The 27,376-nt window shown below is 50.6% G+C and overlaps 1 protein-coding gene across 3 annotated transcripts in view; it reads left to right on the top strand.

The window, feature by feature from the left end:
• The first annotated feature begins 6,351 nt into the window (after nucleotides 1-6,351).
• The window catches only part of SMARCC1 (SWI/SNF related, matrix associated, actin dependent regulator of chromatin subfamily c member 1), an 86,725-nt gene continuing 65,700 nt past the window's right edge, over nucleotides 6,352-27,376 (top strand). For all 3 annotated transcript variants that reach the window (XR_006413679.1, XR_006413678.1, XM_044419498.1), the window contains exons 1-7: nucleotides 6,352-6,492; nucleotides 9,200-9,285; nucleotides 10,312-10,393; nucleotides 11,596-11,688; nucleotides 15,223-15,292; nucleotides 23,217-23,286; nucleotides 24,174-24,249. Coding sequence is in view for 1 of the 3 variants with exons in the window: in XM_044419498.1 (XP_044275433.1) it covers nucleotides 9,212-9,285; nucleotides 10,312-10,393; nucleotides 11,596-11,688; nucleotides 15,223-15,292; nucleotides 23,217-23,286; nucleotides 24,174-24,249 (465 nt within the window). In the remaining 2 variants the exon portion in view is untranslated. The remainder of the gene's footprint in view (nucleotides 6,493-9,199; nucleotides 9,286-10,311; nucleotides 10,394-11,595; nucleotides 11,689-15,222; nucleotides 15,293-23,216; nucleotides 23,287-24,173; nucleotides 24,250-27,376) is intronic.

Here is a 27,376-nt window from a genome sequence, read left to right as displayed (position 1 = left end):
TGTTCCAGTCCGCCGCACAATGGGCCACCTGCCCTCCCCGCCGCCGGCCGGGCCGGGCCGGGAGAAGGTGCGCGCTCCGCGGGGCGCCTCGGCTCCCTGGACCGGGCGCGGGGGCAGGTGCCGCCCCGGGAGCTCGCGGGTCGCTCGTGGCCCGGGAACCGGCTCGCCGGCCGCCTTCCTCTCCGTTAGGCCGCCGCAAACGGGATCCCAGCAGCACTGCGAACTCGGTTGCTGCTCGGGCGCTGGACGGGCAAACTCTCAGACGTGAGAGGGAAACGCTCCTCGCAGCTCCTGCCAGGGGATTTGCAGGCTGCGGCTCCTGCCTCGCTTGCTTTGTTCCTGGAGCTGCTTTCCGGCTTTCGGGGGGCAGCGCTTGGCTGAACGTTACCCTTGGTGTGTTCCCGAAATACCTTTTGCCCCGGTGGTAACTGGGCACGATCTTTTTCTTTTGGAGGCAAAGGGCTTTCTTAGACAATGGCTGGGCGTGTGAATATTCAAGTAGGCTCAGCACAACATGGAAACAGGGTAGGAGTCTCTGATGTGAGGAACTGTTCATCTGAATTGTGGAGGCTTGCGGTTTTTCATATTGGTCTTTCCAAGTATTAAAAACTAACAAGCTGCATTTGGGTCCTTTTAAGAATATTCCATGATAGATACAAAAAATCGCAGTCAAGTTTTTAAATTCATATCTGTGTTTGCTGCCTTGCAGAAAATAGCATTTAATTCTGGCAAAACGGATTTTTCTGTCTCTTCTCCATTTTCAAATGCTCACAGATATCTCAATTCATGTTTGCATGTGTGATGCTTTTAAAAATACTTTCCCCCTTGAGTAAGGTTTGGAAAAGGCATTCTCTTTCATCACATCAGTGCTGGTATTGTTGCAGTCCTCTCCATAATAAAGAAATTTAACTTGTCTCTCTTAAAATCTACTTACTTTAACAATTGAAATGTAGAAGACTGTAGTCAATTGTCTGCTTTTTGAGAAAGTGCATCCTTCCGGTCCTGGCCAAATGCATGCTGTATTTTTAAAAAAAGAGAGGAAGAGATTTGGTGCCAAGAGGTGTAATAACTGGCTAGATGATGTGGCCACTCCTGTGTATTTTTAGATAGAAAAAGCCCTACCGTTTCCCTAATCAAGCATAGTGGTTCATGCGTAAGATTGAATCCTTAGGCTATGCAGGTACGCAACTTGATTCAGAAATGTGTTACCTCGAAATTGGTAAAATCTGTCCACTGAGAGGTTGGAGAGGGCCCCAGCTGTGCCGCTCTCCCTTTCAGGGAGCAAAGGAGGTGCTACTGGGCTGACGGAGCTGGAGACCTTGCTGTGTTGTGTTTGGACATGGGAGGAGGTATTTGTTTCTGTACAACATTCATTTACTGCTTCACATCTGAAAAGATATCGGAGTGGTGAACAACATGTATACAGTGTTTTGTTTTAAAAAACTTAATAGCAGTAGGAACTGTGGCCTAGTAATGAAGGAAGGTTTTTGAACTACAGGTATTTCAAGGAGGTGACGGAAACAGTGCTGAGCAGAGGCAGGGGATTGCTTGGAAAGGGAGTCCCCGCCTTGGGCAGGTGATCTCACCTTGTTCAGCCAGGTTGGCAAGCACTCTCTCAAGTGTCTGGATGCTAAGTGGATAGATAGTTCCAAAATGTTAAACATGGCCTGATAGCAAGCTGACAGCTGGTGCAGATCCCTCAGCAAAGGAGTCGCTTGCTAAACCGGCTCCATCCAGCCTTAAGGGCCGCCCCCATGCCGGTCATTGTGGTAGTCCAGACCTGCCCCTCATTCCTGTAGTGCTGCGCCCAAGCTGCCCCTCCCTGGGTGAGGCCAGAGGACGGACAATGAGCCTGTCTCCCCAGCTCAGAAACTGCTTGCCCACAGAGGTTCTGTCTTGCCAGGACTCGTCTTCAGTGCCTTGGCCCTCATCCGGCCCATCACTGAGTCTAGCCTCTGATCCAGCACTTTTGTCATAGAGAAGGAGAGCTGTGTGTCATCCAGATCTAATGATCTCGCTCATCAGCGTCATATAAACGTTGGGCACCGCTGGGGCCAGGGTGGCACCCTCCAGAGCAGCGCAGTTCAGTTGCCAGGAAGCCAAGAAAGAGTCGCCCACTCTTACCCTCTGAAATCAACCCTGCAGGGAAGACCGGGACCAGTGGCACACAGTGTCCCCTGTGCCCCGCCTGGAGAATACCATGGCTGAGAGGTGTTGGGGGTGTGTGCAAAATTAGCAGGGTTTGAGCATTTTCAATATGTATCCTTCTAAAGAGCAGTCGGGGTTGATCTCCTCTAGGGCTGACCGGTTTGATCGCCTTGCGGTCCAAGGGACTCGCAGGCGTCTCCTCCAGCACCACAATTCGAAGGCCTCAATCCTTTGGCGCTCAGCCTTCCTTATGGTCCAACTCTCACAGCCATACATTGCAACTGGGAAAACCATAGCCTTGGCTATACACACTTTTGTTGGCAGGGTGATGTCTCTGCTTTTTAGTATGCTGGCTAGATTTGCCATAGCTTTCCTCCCCAGGAGCAAGCGTCTTTTAATTTCTTGGCTGCAGTCCCCGTCTGCGGTGATCTTGGAGCCCAGGAAAATAAAATCTGTCACAACCTCAATGTCTTCCCCATCTGTTTGCCAGGAAGTGATAGGACTATCCAGGTAATCTAGGCTAATTTGGTCCTGTAACCAGGTTGAAATCCAGGCTGTTCTGGATTGCACTACATAGAGAGTGGTCAATGGTAGCTGTAAGCAATATGTGGTCAGAATCCTGAATTACAGCTAAATCAAGTCCTGGGTGGTTTTCCTCAAGGAAGCTGTAGTGCAGCCGCTCCTTAAAAAAAATAATAATCATCTGGGCCAAAATGGTTTTGACAATTACTGTCCAGTTGCAAATCCCGCATTTTCAGGAAAGGTAATTAAAAGTGTTGTGTGGAGGATACTGGTTATCAAGACACATTTCAGTGTGGGTTTGAAGACCGACTCGGCCTCGGTTGCCCTCTGCTAGGAGGGATGGGGGAGCGCAGCCCTGTCAATTCTGCTTGACCTCTCTTTGGCTTTCGATACCCCTGACCACGCAGTCCTTCTCGGCTTGTTACAGCGATCCCAGTCTTACCTGCACAGGCCGTTCCAGGAAGCGGTGGTGGGTGACTGTTCCTTGAGCCCCTGCTGTCCAGCCAGGCTACCGTCCTGCCCCCGTGGCTACTGAGTAGGAAGCTGCTGGGGCGTTTGCAATGCATTGTTTTTATTCTTTCGTTTTAGCCATATACTGCTTCCCACTCCAGAATGTGGTCGCATGTGGAGCAGAGTGGAAATACTGAAACTGAATCAATAAAATTAATGAAAACATTCTTAGAACACTTTATGGAGGCCCGTTGGCAGTCTTGTGTCAGTTTTAACTGTTCTCCCTCAAATTTAGCAACCTGAAAACCCAGCGCTTTACACAGTTGTGATTTCTCCTTAACCGTACTGTGTGCTGTGAGGGTTTCCATGTGGACTTTAGTGATGGGCTTTTCATAGTGAACCAAAGATGGCCCCCGGCAGGCCTCACTGTCATCCAGGTAGGGCTGGAAGCTCAAGAAGAGAAGGGGGCATGAGGTTCTGGTGTAAATAGACCTCTTTGTGGCCCCTTGAAATGCTTTGAAATAATGTTTAAACACCCCCTTGCATGGGACTGGGCTGCAGGTGTTTCCATCCCTGAATATTGGCCATACTGGCCACCTCTAATGAGAATCGGGAGGTCAGCAGCAGCTGGTGGCCAGTGGTGGCAGGACCTGGCAGGGCCCAGCTGAAGTTCCCAAAGGTTGAGGAGTGCACGGTAGAGCATGTTGTGGAATGACCAGGCTGTCGGTTTCAGCAGAGCTGGGGCCTGGAATGGCAGAATGCAGAGCTCATTTTTCCCCGCAGCATTGAAGTGTGGGCAGGATCCTGGCTCTTGACCCAGCCCCCGTCACGGGGCAGTGGTGATAGCAGGAAGAGAAGGAAACGGTGCAGTTGTTCCACACGCATAAGACACCGAAAATGCACAGTACAGATGCTAAAAGAGAGGCTCTCGGTGCAATAGACACCGTGCAAAAGGGACGGCTGAGGGCGCAGAGCGATGGGGCCAGATTAGCCTTCCACTTGCTGGGGTGATCTGTGAGGCGGGGGAGTCATTCCTTTGGTAGACGGATGTACAAAACCTCTGCCAGAGCCAAGATTCATTCTGTGACTATGTCAGCAAAAAAGAAGGCAGAGAACAGGTTGCTTATGGGGGGGCAGCTGGGGTTTCTGATGCCTCTCCTTCGCCACCCGAAGAGACTGCCGATTGGGCAGGGGTGGGGGAAGCAGAGGGAGGTGGAAAGCATCGCACACAAGCGAAGCAGTGTTTCCTTCGGCTTCCCCAGGCTGACTTTGCCAAGCTACCACATGCTGCTTGTGCAGGCAATGACTGTGTTACGGTGGAAGTACCAGTTCAGATACATTCATATCAGCCATGATTGCACAATTAAATTCTGACTCAAGGCTTTTAAGATTCTGCAGAAAATCCGACCGTGTAACGCACACTGAGGCGTGTGTCTTTGCAGAGCTTTAGGAATTCTGCTTTCTCGTCATTAAGACTTTGCATCAGCTTTTCCGGCTGGGACAAGTAAACCCTCACAGGGGGCCCCAATAGTGACAGGAGTGATTTAGGATCTTTTTCTCTGCATCAAAGGCTCGAATTGGCAGGGAACGTTGAAGAAAGGCAGGTTCCCTTTGTATGGAGAGTGTCTTGGTGGCACACTGTGAAAGAGTTATTTGACTTCACGAGAAACTACAGGAAAAGTTCTCAGCATTGTTGTTTTGCTATGGGGCTCATCATTCTTTCTGTGTTCTTTTTGTCAACTACAAACTTTTGGTAAGTTTATTATACTGCTTTTTGGGCAAGCTTAGCTATTAACTCCCCTGGAGAATTTAATTCTAGCTATGCCTGAGATGTGTGGAGAGCCCAGCTGACCTCATTGTCCCTAGGCTGTTGGCCAGAAGGGGCGAGTCGAAAACTAGACAGTTGCCCAGAGAAAGGTGCCCATTCTCAAGGCTCTGTAGTCCTGGTTGCAAGATCTCTGCTTTCTGCACGGGAGGCCTTTCCCCTGGGGGCCACCGTGCAGCCTTTGAAGAGCAGTTGATGGAGCATAGATCTTTTTCTGGCAATGCTAAACCACGGTCGGTTGATCTTCTATGCTGTTTGCTCATTAATATTGTAAGCTGCTGGGGGGCCCATTCTCAGGCACAGAGATGGGATATAAATATTTTAAATGTCTTAACGGTTCAAAGAACAGGTCCACTAAAGTTAGAGATGGGCCCTGGATGCCGGAGATACTCGAAAGCCACGTGAGAATCTGCTCCTGCAGCTCTGTGCGGTGTCTGATTTGAAGCTGCCGCCCGCCTTTTAGTCTTGCGTGCCTCCCAAAGAACTTACGGCAGGGAGGGGGAAAGCAGTGTCTGGTTATCAAGTCGTTCAAAATGAGCTCAGATTCTCGTCGAATAGTATTCGTTTTACGGGGCCATCAGGATACTTCATAGTGTCCAGACGCCTCCCCTGCTTGGGAATTGCCCTCCAGATGTGCTGGCTGGCAGCTGCCTCCATTCCCAGTCCACATGCCTTGTTGGAGGGGGCTGAAGGAACATCTGGGGGGCACGTAGTGGGGGAGGCTGCCCCACAGAGCAGCAAACCAGTTCGAGCACCTGAGTTCCGGGGTGAAACAGGTCAGAATCGCAACATGTGGCTGCAGTAAGATGAAAGGGGAAGCGGTCGCGAGCGAATGCAGTTGCACAGGGCTTTGTTCTGATAAGGGTGCAGAGGTTGGGACGGTCAGGCATGGGGCCAGCCGCCCCATGAGGGGATTTGAAGGATGAGTTCACTCGTGCGACGCGCATCTTGGTGCAGTGCTGCTGTTGGCACAGACAGTTGCGTTCTAAATCCACAGAGTACTCAAAGCAAACTGGGTGGCGAATGGTTGCCATCTTCGTCCGTCCGTAAGATGCATGCGCTACAGAAACGGAGTGCCCTTGGTGCTTGGCTCCAGCGGTGTGCGCTTGGTTTAGTGCGGAGCACAGAGGTAATGCCCTGCTTTTGGGAGCGCATGTGTGCAGGACCCGAGTGCTTGCATTTGAAGTACGGGAAGCTAAATCAATGAAGTCAGCTCGGTGGAGATTGGGAAATTTCAGTCTAGTGGCAGTAAAGCTGCTCCTTCCTGACACTTGGCAACATACATAATAGTAGAATCTGGAGTTAAAAAGCCAGCTGCATGGCACCAAGCAGTGTTGAATTGCATTAAAGCTGCTAGGCGTCTTGAGGAACTGACTGTGGGAAGACAGAGCGGCAAGTGAGCCAAGAAATGCTTGTTTTCTTTTCAGTATGTCCAAGCTGATGCCCCGACCAACAAAACGCTGGCTGGACTGGTGGTGCAGTTGCTGCAGTTTCAGGAAGATGCCTTTGGGAAACACGTCGCCAATCCTGCCTTCACGAAATTCCCTGTAAGTATTCGAAATGTTCCGGCTGTTCTCCATCCGCCGCTGCGCTTGCCCGGTCCTGAGCGGACGGCTCTGCAGCTGCTTGCGGAGGAGCCGCCCGCAGCTGGAGTGGCGAAACGCATCCAGACATCCCAACAGACAAGGGGTTTGGAGGCACGAGTTGGAAGGACAAGTCCAGCCTTGGCTCAGTTTTGCCATCCTGGTTCAATAAAATCCCCCAACACACCCATGTAGATCAAGGAAATACTCAGAGCAGGCCTTTACCCAGAGACATCCGAAGGGGCGGTGGGGAGAAGGAACCGTGGCAGTCAAGCAGCGCATGCACTGGGTCCACCCCACGTGGGAGTGAGGGGGCCTGCCCGCATCACGAGCCGAAGCATCCCGGCAGTCAGTGCAGCCAGGCAATCGCGGGAGTTTTCGAAACGTATTCCTGTCACTGACACGGAGCAGCCCTGTAACTGGCCGGGTTCTCGTGTTTCCGGCTGCCAGGCGACCCTGCCTCAGGTTCTCCGGCCCTTTTAGGAAGGCAGCTGCATTCCACCCTTCACAGTTGAAGGGTCCCCTGTGGGGCAGGCTTGGCAGGATTTATTTTCCTGCTTTCCCCTTGGAGTCAGGTGGGCTGATGGATATGCAGGACGGCTTCCTCGGCTGCTGCTCCCACGGTCTGGGACTCCCTTCCATGGCCTCATCTCCTGCGTTTAGGCTTCCGAAGGCTTGTGAATGCCACTTCGTGTAGGTGGCCCTTCAGTTTGTGGTGCTTTGTCTTTTTATGGCTTTCTTTTGGGGCTTTGTTTTTGGGGTTTTGCCTTATTCCTTTCGGTATTTTGTTCTGCTGTTTATTTAAATCCTAGTTAAGCAAGAGTCTGAATCAGTGCAGATAGATCAGTGCCTGCATTTATATTGCCATAAAAGTCACGCACATCTTTCAGACACGCGTAAGCTAAATCTGTGTTTGGTATTCAACCAAGGACCATAGGGAAATTATCTGATCTTTCCAATTAAGAGCAAATGACACTCAGTACTGTATTATAGTAATTACTGTAGACTTTCCTGTAGGCCAAAGGACAGGGAGGCTGTCATTACAGGCCCTTGGTTCAAGGAAATGGCACCTCGTTTCTCAGCAGGAGCCCCCGTGGATGACCTTGCGGGCACTTTCCATGCCTTCCAGCTGCATGAACTCTTTTTTCGACATAGAAGATTTCCTTCTCATTCAGAAGTACTCTTGCCGAGTCATTTGCAGCCCTTGCTTCTAGACAATTGGGAGGGCTTACCCAGGAGCAAGCTCTGCTTGCCCACCCGGCTGCATAACTCTGTCTGACTGCCTGGTATTGAGCAGCTTTCTAGATTTCTTACCAGCTCTAATCTGCCACTGTTCTCAGTTGCCCTTCTGGAGAGGGTTCTCGCTCTGAGGAACAGCATGTGCCAGGTGTGCCGAAGACCTCGGCATCTGCAGGGGTGGGTGGGAGAGGCTTGGGATGGAAATCCTGGAGCTGCGGTCAGCCGGTGCCCACGTCACTGTGCAAGACGGACAGTGGCCTGACTGACTGTGAGGAGCTTTCTGTGTTGCTGCTGAAGCCATGGGTCCTGGCTTGTGTGCAGAGATAGCAAAACCCCAAAATGCTGCAGTCCAGAAGGCCCCTGGGACCTCATGACCAAGCTGGAGTTTGCAAACTTACATTTTTCTGTTACCAGAATAACCAGTGGATAGCAGATTTGTTTAGGACAGGGGTCTCAAACTCGCGGTGGAATGCTTGATGCGGCCCAGCCTCACCCAGACTGCCCCCAGGTAAGGTGAGTTTGAGACCCCTGGTTTAGGAGCTCCTACGATCCTTATAATGGCAAACTTGATTTAAATCAATGACAAAATGATAGCTTTAATGTTTTTTATGAATTACATCCGTCTGCCCTGAAGATGCAATAGGATTTCCCCAGGGTGTATAGCTTGCTTTGAGGCAAGCTGAGAAATCGTACCTTTTCCTTTCAGCTGATGTAAGGGATAGGGCAGTTATAAGCAAGGCGGATGTCGGTGCTGTCCAGTCGTTGCGGACCGTTGCTCTTTTTGTGCCGATTCACATCAGTAGCTCCTTGTGGGTTGAGCCGCCTCTTTAGGGGATTGAGAGAATGAAGGCAGGATCCAGTTTCCCTGCTCTGGACGTCTCATGTTACAAGAAGGCCACATAGGTTTTCATATAAAGAAAGGCAGGAAAACAGTCAACGGAACAGAGTGAGCTGCTGGGTTTCTGTTTTCTCTTCCAAAACTGGTGATGGAGGTAGAACTTTCTGGCCCTGTTAAGAAGACTTCCTTAAAGTTAAATAAGTAACTCTTCCCATTCTCCTTGGGAGTTGCTTCTCTGTGCCCCTGAGAAGCCTTCGCTGCAGCTCTGGTCTGCTGCAGATTCTCAAACGCTGTGCTTGCCAAGCTTTTTGAGCCATGCTTTCTGTCTCCGAATTGGCTTTGCTTCCGATTCCCATGGAGGCGTAAGCATAAAAGCCATATGCAATGGCTGTGCTCGTGTGCAGGATCCTGAAAGTATCTTGTATGGGACAGGAAGAGAGGCTTACGTACCATTTCAGGCTTGGCCTGGGAACATGGGGAGTGTGGCGATTTTCTGCACTTGCTTGGGCTACTGCTCGTGCTGCGCGATGCGGCTGCTTTCTTCCAGTTTTCTTCCAGCGTGCGGATGTCACCTTGGGCCTTCCTCTGTTCTAGGCAAAGTGCTTCATGGATTTCAAAGCTGGAGGAACGCTGTGCCACATTCTTGGAGCTGCTTATAAGTATAAAAGTGACCAAGGCTGGTGAGTCCTTTTCTTTCTCTCTTTGCTCTTTCCCATAGAATTCCCAGGCCCACCCCTGGGTGTGTGAGTCGCGTACCCTCTCTGCTGGGTTTAGAGATCCAAGAGAGAATGAATTTGCAGTCATGCTGGGAATGATGGGAGTTATAGTCCGAAGTTTCCATATGGAGAAAACCAGCCTTCCCCAACTCAGTGCCCTCCGGATGTATTGGACTTAGACAAAAGTTTTTATTTCTTTATTTGAAATCACACTGCTTTGCTCTGTCAAAAAAGGGAGTCACTCAACTCCGCATGGACAAGAGCAGAGCAATACCAATGAAAAGCTGAGAGCAGCAGTAAACACAAAAACATTAAAAAGGGATAAGCAACTGATCAGCAAGTCACATGATTGCTGGAAAAGAGATGTCTTTGCTTCCTAGTAGAATACATATAAAAGAGAGAGCGACCTGCTCTCACGAGGCAGGGATTCCCGTCCATGGAGTGCCGCCATCGAGAACGCCCGCTCTGTTGCGCATCGCCACCAAGAGTGCTCGTGCAGGCGGCCAGGCCACCCAGAGGCGGCCGGTGCATTTCGCAGGAAGAGGTGCAGCGGGTGAGCTGGGGGCTGCCACCGAGGCCTGTGCTTCTGAGAAGGGCACCCGAGATGGGAACCGGAGCGTGGCCCTGCTCGGGAGGGGCTGTCCTTCCACCCTGGCTGCTGGGCCACTCTCGTGCCAGGTTTCATTTGATCGGCTTGCCTTGTCTCCGTGACAGAAGGGAGCTGGACACTCGAGAGGCGCTCTTGCTGTGGCAGGTGCAGGGTCTCTTGGCAGACCACCCCCTTTGCTCCCTGGCCTAACTTGCCGCTTGCCTTTGGATGGGGAAACTGTGTGGCCTTATCGGATTGGCAGGAATGTTGTGGCCTCCTGTTCTGCCGTGTTGCTGTATAACGACTAAGCAGCTAATTCCACAAGAGGTTGTGCTGAGCTGTAACCAGAACATGTAATATGTCTTTGCTGTTCCACGTACTGAACAAACATTTTATTGCAGGCGCCGGTTTGACTTGCAGAACCCTTCCCGGATGGATCGAAACGTGGAAATGTTCATGAACATTGAAAAAGCATTAGTGCAGGCAAGAGTTCTCTTCTGATGTTCTGCATGATTTTGGGTTTTCTGTTGTCTTTGGTGTGAAATTTTTCAGGATTTAAGGCTTATTGTGAATGTGACTGGCACAAGACTCACAACGCTTGTGCAAGCATCCCTTGAAAGGAGTATGTTTTTCACCCTTGTAACACACCCTTTTAAAGTTACTATCTTCATAGCCACCAGAATTGGGGAGAGAAATACTAAGTCAACCTGTTGAAGTTGCTCTTCAAAATATACCATTGAGGAGACTTGGATATACAAAGCAATCAACACTGACAAAATAATTCACTTTTGCTTTGTTTATTGATAATTTAGTGTTAAACTTACCGAGCTCTGAAATGATATACTTGATCGGGTGCCCTATTCTGCTAACAGGCTGCAGCTTTCCGCTTGTTACCTAACTTTTGCTTTGTATACATCCCTGGGATGCAGCTACCTTTTGCTTTGGCAGAGCTTCTGTAATCTGAAAGCTTGCAGACACGTCTATCAGAAATTGGCCCTATGAGATATATTGGCTAGGACCCAAAGATTCATTTCAGGCACACACATGGGCTAAACCTTGGCTTACCACGGTATTACTGGGGGACGACATTTGAGAAATACAGATCATGGGTGTGTGAAAGTAATTGTCATTTGCAAAGCAGCCATCATATAGGTTGCTTTTGATAAGTGATACATTTAATCCCACATTTGCTGAAGTAGCAGATAATACTCCCGCTCTGGTTGTAGGGATCATGGGCTTCTAATCTTGCAGGAGATGGCTTTGCTCACGCGGTCAGTCCCCGATGCCGGGGAGCAGTGTGGGAGAGGGCTGCGGCCTGCACTTTCCACTTAGGGACTTAGTTCCCCTGGACATCTGTGGGAAACACGGCACTGACCTGCTCAGCTTTGATCTGATGCAGTGCTTGCCACACTGCATTCCTGCTTCGTGTGAATCAGCCTTCCAGAGTCCAAATCATCCTTGTAAGATTTTAATTATGTTGTTATTTTAAATGATGGCTTTTACGGGTAGCTGTCTCGAACACTGTTTTACTGGTTGGAAGGCCAGTAAAATGTTAATAAAGAAAAGGCCCCATGGCGGACAAGACTTTATGTCCACACGACCGGTCCTGCCACGCCAGGGCGACCTGCCCTTCTGTCACTGACTCACTGGCTTCTTGCATCTGATTCTTTACTTTTCTGTTGCAGAATAACTGTCTGAGCCGACCAACCATCTACCTCATTCCAGACATTGAGCTGAAGTTGGCCAATAAGCTAAAGGACATTGTGAAGCGCCACCAGGTAACAGGCCGCACATCCAGGTCTTGTGCTTAGCATGCCACATCCTGTTCTGTTCAGGCAACTGACAAAGGAGCTTGGCATTTGAAGAGCAGGGTGGCTCTCAGGTGGTGCAGGTGGCCCCGTCCCCCCAGATATCCAGGCAGGGCTTCCAAAGCAACAGCAGGAGGGAAGGGGCCAAAATGCTGCCAGTGCCTCTCATGCGCACAGAGTCACTCTCTGCATCTCCCCATCTCTTTGCAGCTGGCAGGAATGGCCACGTAGCTTGCAACTGCTGCGGCGTTTTCCCATTTCCAGGGTGGGATGTGCACAGCACAGGCCATGGGGTCCTGTGAGTGCAGTTCTCTGCGAGGCTTCCTGGGAAGCCCCGGCAGAGTCGTGACTCCATGGCCCTTTCTGACGCAGCCAAGTCTCGGCCGCTGCTGGCAGGGCTCACTGCAGTTAAGTCAGAGAAAAGTCTAGGACTGGATTGATGAAATGGGTGGTGTTAACTGGCTTGGGAACAGAAAATTATTTTGCCTGGTTGGGCTGCCTGATGGGAACGGTTATTCTAAAAGCTGCAGCAGTCTGGGAAAGTGCCCCGTGGTCCAGAAGTTAGATGGGATGGCAAAAATGAATTGCCCCGGGGTCGTGATATCTTGAAAAGAGATTGCCGACTTTGCTGAAGGGTGAATCTCAAAGACTTTATGGTAAAAACTGGAGGAGGCCTGGGCGAGGGCCGTTCGTATGAAACGTCTTAATCCAGCAAAAAGTGAAACTGGCAAGCATTCCTCAAAGGCTGAAATCACCGTTAAATAATGATATCCCATGGGACACAGGCAGTGTGTGTGTGTGTTCATGTTTGTGTTTGCACTGTGCACATGCCTCCCATCTTGCACTACGAATGGCCCTCAAGGCTGAAAACACTCTGCACATGCCCCTAGCTCTCAGCATTACAGAAAGGGGTTAGACGAGCTCACGGAAGCTTTTACGGTGCAGAAGTCTCCGGGCTTGGCTCTGGCATCTCGCAGGGCCGTGCGGTTCAGGTCGGGGTCGGCTCTCTTGGGCCGGCCAGGTCTCTTTCCGCTTGAGCCTGGCCAGGAAGCAAGCTGAGCCGAGGCCACAGCGGCAGACGATTGTGGTGTCTTTGTGCAAAGTATTCCGGTCACACACAAGGAAGCACAACTGCACATGCATAGTGAGCCTGTGGCGGCGGCAAGCGCACGAGCCTGCCCCACAGTCACCCTTGGACTCGCTTCCTGCCGGCCCCCTGCATAAATATGTGGGGTGAGGTGGGCTTAGGGCAGAGGGAAAGGATGACCGGGGAGCAGAGCTGAGGAAACCAGCGGATTCCCACTCCCAAACCTGAGTCCTTTCACTCTTATGCTTTTATACTTTTTCTCTCCGCTTTTGGCCAAGGGGTTAAAAAATATTCCCTTCACAGCCACAGAAGGATGGGAACACGGCTGTTCTGTCTGTCTTGCCTCTGTGCAAAATGCTTGTGGGCATCACAGGGGCAAAGTGATCTTACTAGTGTCTGGGGAGGGGCTTTTTGTCTAATGAGGGGCCTGGGGGTGATTCTCTCCCTGCCTCTCTGCCCTATCCTGGGGGCTTCTTTGTCGTAGGCCCCAGGGAGGGGGCCAGAAAGTGAGCCAGGGTGGCAGCTGAGCTTCCTCCTTGGCCCTTCTCTTGGGAGAGGGCATGAGCAGGAAGGTGATGGCCACAGTGAGGAGCAGCCGTCCCTCCTCTTGAGCCAAGAGCCGCCCTCTCGGGGCGTCTTGCCCAGTGGCCTCAGAAAGCTGGAGCGAGCCCTGCAGTCGGGTCTCCGGCACAGGGACAAGTTTTGGCCCTTCATTCCGTGACACCTGGGAGGAGGCGCACCTGTGCCTTGGCTGGCAGTATGAACGTGAAGCGGCTCTGCTCCTCTCCTACCTTCTTACCCCAAAAGGCCAGTGTCCGGGGGTGAAATCCAGTGGCGCTCTTCTGCTGACAGAGCGGCTTCTGTGAGCGGAACCAGTTTCCCACTGCCGGTCTTGCCCGTGACGGCGGAAACTGCTCTGGGCACTTGTCAGGGCACCGAGGGAAGGATAAGGCTGTGCCTTGAGCTGGCTTCAGCTGGCCAAACCCTGGACCCAACACACACACGGTCTTTGGTTTGGCGGTAGCATCATTGCCCAGTGTAGGCGCTACAGTCGTCGTCCCCCTCGCTGGTGGTTCCTGGAAGGTGAAAATCCGCCGGATTAGAAGCTCCTCCGTGTTGCACCTCTGTGACCTCTAAATTTACCGTGGCATGCAAGGGGATGACAGGAACCCTGAAAGGGAGACCACGTTGTCTTCTGCTGCTTTGTTCGGAGCAAGGAGCGATGTGTCAGCCTAGATTAAATTAAAACATTAAGTAAAAGTGTTCCCAGAAGGGGTATGAAATGTAGGAAACAGCTTGCTGATTAAATAGAAAAACTCGTAAGCCTTCCTTTGGCTTCCATGTAGGTTTTCACATCTTGAGAAATGGCTCGGTAGGGTTGGTTTACCCAATAGCGATGTAATGTAGTTGGTTTAAGCAGTAAGTGTCATTTAAACTAAGTTGGTGGCATGGAAAAGTGTTTCAAATATCCATTTGGAAAAGAATCCATTGAAAAGGAGCTTTTGTTTTTATTTCATCACTCCCAAAGAGGGTAACAACTTAAACTAAATAAGTAACCAAATCTTTTAAATATACAGTACTAAAATAAGTCAGCCATTCCAAGTACAAGAAAAGGAAGCTGGGAGTTCACTTATTTTATAAAACAAATTATCTGGCATGTGAAGATCCTGGCGATTGCCCTGTGTTTATTTGCTTAGTTGGATTAATGGATGGATGGATATTCTATGCATGGGAAGAGAAAGGAAGCAATGTAGACCATTCTCTTATTTTCACTGCTTGCTGTCGTGTCTTAGGGTTTTGCTCAGCTATCAGCAGTTTCCTCATGAGATTGAAAGACGAGGAGCTGAAAATGAGTCCTCGCTCTTCTCAAAGCAACCCTGACTTGAGCAGCTGTTACTGGGACTCAGTCCGGGCATGACTAGTTTAAACTGTGGTAACATTCAGTTGGATCAAGCGCCTGAAATACTGGGTATCCCTATGAGAAAGGCAGAATACTTCTGTGCCCAGAGGCGAGTCAGGAAACCGAAAAGCCGGCAAGATGGCCATGGAGGCAGGAACATCTGCCGTCCGCCCGGATGCAGACACTGCCTCTTTGTTCCAGCGGCTGCCCGGGCCCTGCCCCGCTCTGGCATCCTGCCCCATCCCGCAGACTCCTTTCTTCAGACGTTGTGCCGCTGTGGTTGCTAACTAGCTGGGCTGCTACTCCGGAGAGCAATTATAAGCCACTCGTATGTAACTCGCACACAGTCCAGTCTGTCGGGCTGCAGTCACCACCACAGAGGCGTCAGGGCCAGGAGGTGCCTCCTGTCGGCAGCATCCCAAGCGCCCAGCCGGGCATGTTCCTGGGAGAGGAAGCGATGCGTGGACAGATGCTCGGGCGTCCTTCTCACGCCGTCTCTGCCCTTGCTTTTTCTTAGGGCACCGTCACAGATGACAAATCTAAGGCCACCCATCATATTTATCCTGCTCCTACCTCACTGGATGAAGGTAAAACGTGCCTATTTGCTACTTGTATTTTTGTTTTATGAATGTACATTGTGAGCTGCCTCAGGGGTCTTTGAACCAGAATAAAAATGGTCCGAATGTCCTATTTTGTTCCAGTTCTTTTGGCCTTGTGAAATGAATATCAAGATTTCAGGAAAAAATCTCATATAATGTTCTTTACTGCCACATTTTGTGAAAAACAGAAGCAGGCAGGTCTTTTCCTGTAGAGGTGGAAAGTCGTCTTTGTGTAGGTTCTTCCTCTCACTCCCGCTGAGCTCCGATCGGCAGAGAAAAAATTTGCAAAAATTGCGTTCCTACAGAGCAGAGCAGCTTCTCAGCCATAATTCCTTCCCTCCACAGCTTCAAACAGGTCTCTGACGTCAGCGCTCAGCCCCTTTTGGCTGACAACATGGTTCCTTCTCTCCCCCTCTGTTCTCACCTCAGCCCTGCCAGCTGTCAAAAATGTGGAAAATTCTGGTACTTGCTGGAGCTCTCCCTGGGCAAGTTGCAACAAGTTTGGGCGACAGAAGCTCCCACAGACCTTAACTGGGCAGTTGAACTGTCGGTATGCAGGACGCTTTGTTCAAAAATGGAAGCAAAGGTCGGATCCTTGCCCCACACAGCTTACAGGCTTGATTTCGGCAGTGGAGAAGGCAGTTCTTGGGGTTATGGGCAGGATCAGGGTTAAGGTTAGAGACGTTTGGTTTATATGTCGGTCCTTCAAAGTGATTTTACTGATTGTCCTTACCAAGCTCAAGCAATTGTTCCTCTGAGTAAAAGTTGTCGGGGAAGTCAGAGTGTCATAAATCTAAATAAATCTTTGTCCTAACAACTTAATGTCTGCAATATAACAGTGTACAAATGTGTATTTGTTACTGCTGTTGATACGCTCAGAGCCAGCGGGCCTGCCCAGTAGCCATTTTGTGGTGGTGGTGGTGAGTACTGGAGGGGGGTGCTGGGGAGAGCTGGTTCTGGTCCCCGCTCTGCCATGCACTCGCTGGGTGACTTTGGGCCCCTCGTGGCCCCTCAGCTCAGCCCACCTCACAGGGTTGCTGTTGTGGGGATAACATGGAGCACGTAGGCTGTGTTGGAGTCCTCACAGGAGAAAGAGGCAGGATATAAATGCAGAGGAAGAACTAAAAGACAAGCAAGGGGAGCGGCAGGAAGTTGCCTTCGGGTGTAAGAAGTCAGAACTCTTGGAAGTTTAATGCATTGAATGGCAATTAATTCTCCCTCGCATCTTGGTGCCGTCCCACAGAGGCAGTGTAGAGTTGTGTAAGAAATACATATACAGTGACCGAGTGTGTTAAAGCGAGGGCCTTCTGGCTAGAGCCATTTGCACAATCCTGCCTCATCCTCAAACCTTTTATGTTTCGCCTTCTTCCGCTTGTGCACCCTGGCCTTTCCGTGCGAGTGAAGCATCCACGGTGCCTCATGGCCTGGAACTGGATTGAAAACTATTCTGTGTGGCACCAAATGGAGCACTCTTTCTCCCAGGAAAACCCAGGTGCTTGTCCACACTGCGGAGCAGGGCCATGCCTGCTCCTGCAGAGAGAGGAGGAGCAGTTCCAGCGCTGCTCTCACAGCTTATTATTATTATTATTATTATTATTATTATTATTATTATTATTATTATTATTATAACATTTCTATGCCGCCCCTTGCCGAAACCTCGGGGCGGCTTACAACATGCTTAGTGACGGATTGGAGAGAGGAGTGTCAGGGAGAATTCCCTCACGTAAGCCAGTGATGCTCCAGTCTCTGGAATAGCAGAAGCTTTTCCCCACCGCTGCCCTCCCTGCCTCCGCGCCCTGTTTGCCGCCTTTCTGCGCCTGCCATCCCTCGCCCATCAGCCTCGCCAGAGCCCTGCTAGGCACCACCAAGACATTGCGATCTCCCATTCGCCTTGACTTGGACTCTATGTGCAGTTCGGGTTCTGAAGAAGACTGGGGAGATCTGATTCACACCAGCTGGCTCATCGGAGAGGCTGAGGGGACGGGGGAGACAGAAGCAGCCCTGGGACCACAGCCGGGCCACTTTTGTAGCTTGATTCTGCAGTATTTTGGGAGGCACGAAGGACATCCTCCTGCATTCAGTGGGATGCACTTCTGCGTAAGCATTCCTCAGCTAAGGCCGTTCACTAAGATGCAGAGCTGAGGAAAGCCACCCTCTTTGCCAGAGTGCGGCTTGTTTAAAACTAGCATAAGTTCCAGAAGCAGCAGAAAGCTTGTTCTGCAAGAGGGAGGAAGCGAGAGATCACTGTCGCACCACTTCATGCTTGATTTTATTTGTTTACGTGTCCAGTGTTGCATTAGAGAGAATATTTTAAAATGCAGGCGAAACTGCTCTGAGAGTCCCTGGCCGTGCCTTCCTTCGGGATCTCCCCTGAGTTAGCAACTTCAAATTGGAAAACAGTTGAGGAAGGAAAGCAGCACTGCAGATCGAAATCATGCGGCATCGCCAGCTGTGTCACCAGAAGACCCCTCTCCCTGCCGTGGTTGTGCCTGTTTTGTCCACCCAGGGCTGGATCACACAACACAGAGGAAGAACTGAGGCCCCTACTGCAGGCACGCACCCACCATTTTGAACGCGCAGCCCTCGATCCCGCATGAATGTGGGTTGCGTTTGCGTCGTGCAAGCCTGACCATTGTGGCTCGTTCAAGGGTTAAACGAGACGTAGCCATTGTCCCAATTGAGGATTATGCGAGAGTTGTTTTTTTAAACCCTCAAATTACCCACAATGGATGTCTGCACACAGCGTGGCGCACCCCCTGATTGGAGGCTGCGCATTGAACCCACAGTGAGCCAGCTCTGTAAGTGGGAATAATAGTGCTGCTATTCCACTCCTTCAAAAGCCAAAAAGATTGATTTTCTGCCGTTGTAAAAGAGGTGGAAGAAAGAGAGGCAGATACAGTCGAATGGCTACTTCACGGGGATGCTGCATAACAAATAAGTGAAGAAGCGGCCTCTTTCTGGAGTACCTGCTCCATGCAGAAGCACCTGCAGTCTCCAAAGTGAGGCCGCTCCGCAGAGATGCTTTCAGGCAGTGCGTGGGAGGTTTCCCCACAGGTGTTCAGGTGCTGGTCCTTGTGAAAGCTGCTGGTTTCTCCCGAGCATCGGGTGTGGCGAGTGGACTGCAAAGAGCTGGAGCCGATTTAGCATCCTTTAGTTAGGGCTGTCGTTTGCTTCCATGGTTTCGTTCCCCGCAGGTAAGTTCCGCGTGGTTCACATCGGTTCGGTGGCGCTCTGAATGGAGCGCTGGGAATGCCAGGTGGCTTGAGCGCTGCTGCTGTTTACACTGGCGCGCACACCGCTCCGTGTTTCTCTGTCTGGAAGCGGCCTCGGTTTCGCCGAATGCCATTCCGTGAGCCACTTAGAGAGGCTACGCTGACGGGCGGCCCTCCAAGTTGAGCAAAGTAATCACGGGCTGTGTGACCATGGCGCAGCCCCAGCAGGTGGCACTGTTGATCTGTGCACCGCAAGCATCTGCGTGCGCCCAGTTCTTTGTGCCCCGTGGTGGAGTATGCGATCCACTGCACCGTTCCAGCAGTGGTTTTGTGTAGCTGTTGGGAAAGCTTGAATGCCATTCCGGTGCTACCTGAAGTCGTCTTTTGTCCCGGGCACCTGCCCATCTCTCCTTCCTGCGTGGCGTGCGCCCCAGGGCCGTGGCAGTGGGAGGGGTGAAGTGGCACGCACTGGTGTCTCTCTCATGCGCCTGTCCTTGCTGCGCGGGTCTCGGCACCTCTGCCTCCGCTCACTCCCCCTGGGAGAGTGCGGTTCCCCTCTCCACGTCACCCGGGGTGGCGGGTGGGAAAGCCCTTCCATCGCCTCGGTGCAGGAGCACTTCATGGCTCCAGGTAGGTTTCTCTGTGTTGGTGTATTGGATAGTGTCCCTTCTTTCCTTCGACAAGTGAAAAATACAGTTTCTAGTCCTTCAAAACAAGCTCCCCAATTCCCCTAAATCTTGCCACGAGCACTTCAAAATCAGGCACATAGCCAAGGTTGGTGTCGTGCAGTGTGGAAAAGGCTTGCCGCCTGATCGTTAGTGGGCCGAGGCCGCCATTATGGTGGTGACAAGCGCACCTGTGTGGCCATCTGGATCAGGTGCCCAGCCCTTTTCCACCCACGAGTCCGTTTGGGAACTGGAGAAACGGTTTTGGGCGCCAGCACAAAATGCCCAAGCCGTCACAGGCCAAGCCCTGCTTGTTTTGTTTCGTGTCTGTTGGACTCTGCAGCCTTGGGATCGCTTAATTTAGCTACTTGCTGGTTCTGTAGCACAGTTAATGCTTCTTTTGAATGCATGCTTTGAGAATGTTCAGTAGTTATTTTGGGGAGAGGAAGCGCTTATGCAGACAAATCATACATTAGCGTAGTTTCTGTTGTTGTTACTACATTGGATTTATATTTCATCTTTTCCTCTTGTGAGGAAGCCAAGGCAGCTCAGATCGCTCCATTTTACCGTATCTTCCAAGCAGCAGCCCTGTGAGCAGCTGGCCCAGAACCACCCAGGGAGCCCCATGGCTGAATGGGAACTAGAAGCCGGTCCTCCCAGCTCCCTGGCCCAGCACTCTTAACCACTGCATCACAGTTGGCGCTTGTTGATATTCGGTGATTCTGTTAAATTACTGACCTCTTCTGTGGAAATAAACCAAGGGAAGAGGAGATGGATGCTGTGCTCCTTTCTGACAGCTGAAAGACGGCTGCTAAAAAAATCGGAGGATAAAGACTTGTCTCTTGTAATGTAGAGGATTGGGACCTTACAGTGCTTTCAGCACATGAAAGTGACCTGCATGGAAACCTACGCCTGCATATCTGGTGGGGGGAATCGCGTGTCCCGACGCACTTGGGCACCGTACTGAGAAGTCCTGGGCCTGCGTCGGCCTGGAATTCTGAGCTGTCAGCCTCCACTCCTGCGGAAGGACAGGATTCTTCACTTCGGAAACAGCATTTCCTTTTTCTGGGAATGAAGTCTCCCTCAAAGGCCGTCTTCCGCATCCTTTACGTGGAAGAACGCTCAGTTCTTTTCAGCCAGTCCTGTGTGCGGTTACCCCCAAAACGGGCTTGGCTTGGCTGGACAGCCAGTTCTGGTGAGAGACCAGAGGCAGTCCTGGCCTGGGTCTCGGCCTGTAGGCATCCTGAGGAGTTCAGGGGTCTTAACTGAGGAAGGGGGTGTTGAGGGAAGAGCCCAGAGAAAGGCCACAGCATGGAAGCTGCCTGGAAACGCCAACTCGAGCGGGTGCGCTGCAGCCTCTGCTCCCTTCTGCGATGCTCCCATGCCCGCTCGCCCCAGTGCTCCGGCCTGCTCAGTGATTGCAAGATTATCATCAAAATCGAGCCGTGCAGCCAAACTTGTGCTGGTTCACGCATCCGTCACCTTCCTCTGTTGTGCATTGCAAGATCCTGAAGCATTCCTGTTTATGTCCTTTCACAACTGATGGTTAAAAGCATAATTATTATTCCTTCAAAGCATCTAAATAAGGCATCTTGGCAGGTTCAACAAATTCAAAATTGCACAGAGCAGTTAGTACACCCAGTGCAGAATCTGCGGGATCCTTCATAATGGAAAATGCCTTTGACCCTGCGAAAGTCTTCAGATTTAGAGTCCTGTCTTCCTTTGGAAACCCCAGTTTGCTAACACATTGGATGCTCATAAAAACAGCTAGAATAAAACTTATTTAAAGTATGTTTGAAAGCATGTAACTTGCTGAATAGGTTTTCCAGCCAGAATTGAGGCAGCCGTGGATTGAGATTCAGCAGTGAGGGCTGCACGCATCATGGCAGAAGCAACGTGCACAGAATGTTCTACTCATTTCTTGACCGTTACCGTAATGAGCAGAAACCATTTTAATAGGGGTTAGATATATTAGCTTTGCTGGAGTAATTGGAGATTTAATTGTCGTCTTGAGAAATGAATGCTTCGCTCGAATGGTGCGCACTGTTTTATAAGACAAGGGAGTGTCGTGAGTGCGGCAGAAGGGACTGGAGGTTGCATGGCCACCATCCCGTGCTATGCGCAGGGCTAGGATATTTATCATTTTATTTATCGTAATTGTACGCCGCCCTATCGCCAAAGGCTCTCTGGATAGCGACGTCACTCCTGTTTACCATGTGCAAGGATGTGTCCTCCTTTCCCTTTTCTCTCGTCCCAAATCTGCCGCCTCTTACACCTTGCACAACTCAGAAATGGGCTGTTCAAAGCCACCCCGGGAAAGGTGACCAGCTGGTTCCGCCTCGTTGCTGGCCACGAGCCCTCCGTAGCCGGCCTTGCCGTTCATCAGATGGATCTCTGGCGCAGTGACTCGTGAGCCTCGCTTCAGACGAGCGAAGATGGTGCATGTCGGGCTGAAGCGTCTGTAGCTGGACCACTGAATTGGAAGCGCAGTAGCCGTCCTGTTCTGGGAGAGGCTCGCTACCGCCCCCCCTGCTCTGGTGACCCCTTTGCTGGACTACTGCCAGGTGTTACGTTTGGGGCTGCCTTCAGGAACGGTCTGGAAACTTCAGCTGGACCAAAATGGGGCAACAGGGATGGGGCAAAGTGATCGTAGGAGGTGCCGTCTTTGCCGTTCCATCCCCAAGTCCCAGAGACGGCATCCTTAGCCCCGAACGGCCTGGGGCTGGGTGCCCTGAAGCACTGTTTCCTCCCGTATATCCCTGACTGGGCCCTAAGATCATCCTCAGGAAGTCCTTCTCTGAGAGCCAAAGGAAGCGGAGTAGGAGGCTTCTGAGGAGAGGGCCTTGCCTGCCGTGGCACCCAGGAGTGGAGCGCGCTTCCCAGAGGACCTTTCCTGAGCCCACCTGTCTTTCCGGTGACATGTGAAGACCTTGTTCTTTTCCCAGGAAGTTTAAGCTTTCTGCTTCTATTGTTTTAAACCCTTTTCTGTATTTTAAAAGTTTTCTTTGCAGCTGTTTTCTTTTGGTTTTTCCTTCCATTTCAGACTAATTTTAAACTGTTACCGTATATCTGTTTGCATTTTACGGTTTTCATTATCACTAACCACCAGGCAAGGTAACTGCCTAGTGAACTTTGGCCATTGGGTTGTATAGAAAAGAAATGGACATTTATTTATTAAATATGATATTTATATATCCTGCCCAATAGCTCTTGCAAATTTTCAGTAATTCCTTAAGAACAACATGATACAATAAAAGTATCATGATTTTTTCCATGTTCCAAAATTTAAAAATAGTTCAGTTTTTTTTTTTTAAAGCAGGGTATAGAATACAGTTAAAAGGCCAGGAAGGGTGTCTGCATAAAACCGTTAGGTAACTCTATTTTGATTTGATTTGATTTGATTTGATTTATGTATTTATAACATTTTTATGCCACACCCATCGCTGAAGCCTCGGGGCGGCTTACAAAAAGAATAAATAAACATAAGATAGAATATCACTAAAAAAGACATCCTTCAGCTGCTCAGCCCAGAGGACTGCCTTAAGGCTCGTGCCCAAAGGAAATTGGCGCAGGGCTGGCCTTGCTGGAGAGAACATTCCACCGTCAGGGAAGCCGAGAAGGTATTCCCTCCGCTGCTGCCACCAAACCTCGGCTGGTGGCCCACTGGGCGAAAAGCTCCAGGTGTGGATTGTGGGGCACAGGTAGATCGATTTGGAGAGGCAGCAGCAGCAGCTGCAGTACTTCTGTCAAGTGCTGTAGTCCCAAGCCAGGTAGGGCTCGACAGGTTACAACCAGCACCTTGAATTGGGCTCGGAAGTGTGTGGGCAGCCATGCATGGAAGGCAGGCGAGAACTGATCTCCCGTGGCAGAGCGTCCGGTCCCAGATGTTCATCTGGCTGCTGCGTCTTGCAGAAGCGGCAGCAAGCAGCTTCAGGAAGTCTTCAAGGGCAGCCCTGCAGAGTGCGTGTTGCAGTGAGCAATTTAGAAATAAACAAACGTGTTTTCTTCACCTGATGGTATTTCTCTCTCTTGCAGAAGAATGGTTAAGGCCTGTGATGAAAAAGGATAAACAGGTTCTTGTGCATTGGGGCTATTTCCCAGACAGGTAATGACAAGGGCTGGAAAGCTCATGTCCCGTTTCCAGATATTTCCCCCTTTGCTTCACAGGCTAAAGGGAGAAATTGCCCGTCTGCTTGAAATGCATGGTTTCCGGCTGTACTGATACCTTTGATCCATTGCCAGAGCCTTCTGGGAGAACCGTGAGGTCATCATGGGTCCCCGAAGGGTGATGAGCTGTGATTCCTATCATCCCTGACCACCGAGTGTGCTCCCTGGGAGTGGCAGAAATTGCCCCCCAACCCGTTGTGGGACTTAGGGGTGAGAACCGGTGGAGGAGCTGTCCCAGCATCCAAGCTGGTTTGTGATCACTCGCTCAGACTGTGGCACTCAGACCGGTTCAGGTGTCAGAGCCTGTCTTGGCAGCCGTTCATAAACCAGACATTCTTTTTTTGGTTAGGTGTTCCTTCACGTACCCGTCACATCCACGGTTTGATGTGCAGGCGATGCTTGAACATTATACCTATACCGTCTCCGACACTGGCAAAACCTGCTCCCTGCTCCATGGGCACACGTCGTGTTCCTTTAATTCTTTTTGTCACACTCTTTGCTGTGTGGTTTTTGGATGCTTTGATGAGAGCAGCCGTTCGCTGAACCAAGAGTCAAGAAGGCCTTTTACTGGGGTCTTTTGCCGCCTTGCACGTTGGCACAGGATCTCCGTTTCATTTCATGACACCCCATTCAGCGCTGTGACCCCATTTTCTGGCAGTCTTCTGTGTCCTTGGCATAACAATTATGCCCCCTATGGATGAAATCAGGTTTTATATTTAAAAATCTTAACGGGCACAGTGCAAAAATCACTTGAAAGAAAGTTATTTGAGCTATTATGCCCATGCTGCTCTGTCTAAGGAATCGGTTTCCTCCTTTTACTTTTAGCTATGATACTTGGATCCATGCTACTGATATCGAAGCAGAAATTGAGGAACCTCCCATTCCAGAGAAACCATGGAAGGTGAGAGTGTGTTCTTTCACCCTTGCGTGGAAGTGATAATAGTTTCAGAATATTCCACTCCCATGTGTGTTGTCTTTGAACGAATACAATTCTCTTCCTGCAGAATGAGAAAGATGCAAATACTCGATTTAGAGGTGCCACCTAAAGCTAGCCCTATCAGAAAAAGGTGTTCTTCGAGTGATAGCGGTGAAGTTGGAAAATGCCCTTTTATTTTTGAACTTCTCTCTTAGTGATTTATTACAATAATCCAAAACATAGATAAGCAATGTTAAATAAAGCCAGTATTTGCAACAACAACAACAAAAACTACAGCAGATGGGTGTAAAAGTGGAGAAACGCTGAAAATGGCAGGTTCGTCCCTTGGCTTAGTTCCGGCCGTATCAGAGGCAGGCAGAGGCAGGCACCACTGGGGTGTCGGCACCAAAGGAGCCCCAGTCACAGCTTTGTCAGGGTGAGACAGAACTGGGCATCGCCAGCTGGTGAAATTGGTATCAGTGGCTGGGAAGACGGGATGTAGAAGAAGATGCTGCCTTAGGTACAGTGTCTTCCTTGAGCCTAGAAGCGCTGGGGTCACGAGAGTGACGTGCTTTCTGCAGTCCACTTTTATATTAAGCAAACCAGAATAGATTCTGCATTCCCATGTTACAGATGGGGAGACTGTGCGTAAGAGACTGAGCCGTGGTCAGCCGGGGAATGCACAGGCTGAGTGCACAGGTGACGTGTGTCTCAAGGGGCACCGTTATCTGCTAGATTTTCAGTGTTGTGGTTGAAGGGTTAACTCCCGTTGGGGAGTTGCCCCTGCTAAAATGCTACCAAACACCCGAAAATGTTCTCCGCTTCTGTTCCCTGGTGGCTGCTGCTTGGTCCAGGGCAGGGCCGCTCGGGCTTCGTGCAGGCGTCCCAGACGGCTGCAGCTTCCATTCCAGAGCCATCGAGCTGGAGGGCATTTGCCACGTTCTTTCTGCAAGGAGTGAGAGAGGAGCCTTTTCTCCGCTGGGAGGGGTAGGTGAAAGCCAGGCAGGAGAGAGGTGCCTGGGCTTCAGCACTGTTGTGGCTTTAACACATCACTGCAGCATTGCAATGACCTTTCGCAAACGGTAATTTTCCATTGTGAACCTTGAATCAAAGATGTAATAGTAAATTGGGAAACCTATTTTACTGTATGGCAAAGGCTTGCTGTTTTAAGGCCTGGCATATCTTTTACAAGCTCTAATACCAGATATAAGAACTTGTTTATTAGGCAAGAAAAGAGCAGTTTGATTAAAGGTTTGGAGCCCGTATTGTGACAAGATTCATAATTTTCCAGGGGCTGTTGAATGACACTGGCAGCTTGATTAATGCGCTCAGAATGATTAGAGCTCTTTGTGCATTTGAGGCTGGTTTCCTTTGTTGAAGGAGAAGAAGGAAATCCTTATAATGGAAGTGTTGCTTTTCAGATAATTGCTCTGCTTATTTGTGTGGCGACATGAAGCATTCTTCCTGGATTAATTAATCCATTTGCCTATTATCTGCAGAAGAAAAGTATCGTGTGACAAGAATTAGGGCGAAGGTACACGAGAGGTGGCAGCTTCAGTCCACGGGAAAGGCCGAGCTCTCACACCTGAGACCCCGTCCTTGAATTCCCATTCCGTTATTTGAAACAGAAACAAATGAAACCTTGAAAATGTTTGCCTTTGCTTTCTGTTCTAGACAAGGCAGTTGTGAGTTTCACCTCGTCTGTTTCCCCTTCTTTCACACAAAACTAAATGTGGCGAACTGTCTTCCTGATTATTATTCTTGATTTAATTTCTTTAACATCCAGTAACTGACGTTCTCTAGGCATTCTACAACGTTTCATAAAAGCGACACACTTAAATTCCATAAAAGTGTAACAGAAGAAATGTAAAAGATTAAAAACAACTAAAAAGATAAGGCGAAGAATGAACCCATAAAAGAAAGACGCCTGGGATAAGTAATCCCCTCCTGCCCCTGGGTCATCGGCATCTTTAAAAGCCTCTGCATGCCGAGGGCCATCGTAACCTGGCAGCGCAAAGATGACCAGCTTGGCACCAGTGCTCTGCAAGCCTGGCCATTCCATACTTCTGGCCCCTCCTAGAGAAAATGCTCCCTGTTGGGGTTGGCACTCAAGAAGGCCCCAGGTGCTAAAGTGGATATCAGTGGGAAGAGGCACCCCATGAAGAATTGTGGTCCCAAGCCATGTGAGGCCATAGAGGTTAAAACCAAGGCCTTGAGCAGCTCCAGAAGCCGGCCAGAAATGGTCTTGGGCTGCAGATGCGCAGGTCCCGGTTTTTAATCTGGCTGCCACGTTCTGCGTGAGCTGAGGCAGCTTCTGAGCACTTGCCAAGGGCAGCCCCACATAGAGTGCATTGCAGTAATCTAGTTTAGAGCGTACCAGATCCCAGATTACTGAAACTGAGCTTCCCTGCCCAACCAGATTGGTCTCCAGCCAAAGCTGGCAGAAGGTGCTCCAAGCCGTGGAGGCCACCTGGACCTCACGTGACAAAGACCGCTCTGAGAGGGCCCCAGGTACAGAGCGGCTCCTCCAGGGGGAATGAACCCCACCCAGCCTGAACAGGTGGAACACCCCCCATCTGGTCAGAGGAACCACCCGGCGGCGGCAGCGTCTTTGTCTCGCTCGGATAGTCTCAGTTTCCTAGCCCTCATCCAGTCTCTGGTTGCGGCCAGGCACTGGCTGTCGCCAGCGCATCCGCAGCCTCACCTGCTGGAGGTGGAAAGCTGCGGGCATCAGCCTACCGCCAGCAGCACACACCAGGGAGCTCCCCCGAGGGATAGCCTGGCTATGGGTGTTGGAGAACGCTGAGAGGTCCCGGAGAGTCAGCAGGGTCACTCGCGTTCCCCTCGTCTCTTCCAGCACAGGTCACCATACCCGGTGGCCAAGGCCGTTTCCATGCTAAAACCAGGCCTGAACTCCAGCCGGAAGGGATCCAGACGATCAGTCACATCTAAGAGCCCCTGGAGCTGGTTGGCACGGAAGGCAGCCTTTGCGACCAGCCTAAAGTATTAACGGCCCCTTGTGCCAAGAGGGCATTTCTGCAGAAGTGGTCTTCTGGTACCTCTTTCTGGAGGCCGGGCTCCACCCCCTCTTGCAGGGCGGCTCTGGCAACTG

Source organism: Varanus komodoensis, unplaced genomic scaffold, assembly GCF_004798865.1.
Source record: "Varanus komodoensis strain SLA01 unplaced genomic scaffold, ASM479886v1 scaffold104, whole genome shotgun sequence".
Classification (NCBI taxonomy): domain Eukaryota; kingdom Metazoa; phylum Chordata; class Lepidosauria; order Squamata; family Varanidae; genus Varanus; species Varanus komodoensis.
Note: the sequence above shows the minus strand (reverse complement) of the source record. Positions and strands in the feature narration are given on the sequence as shown.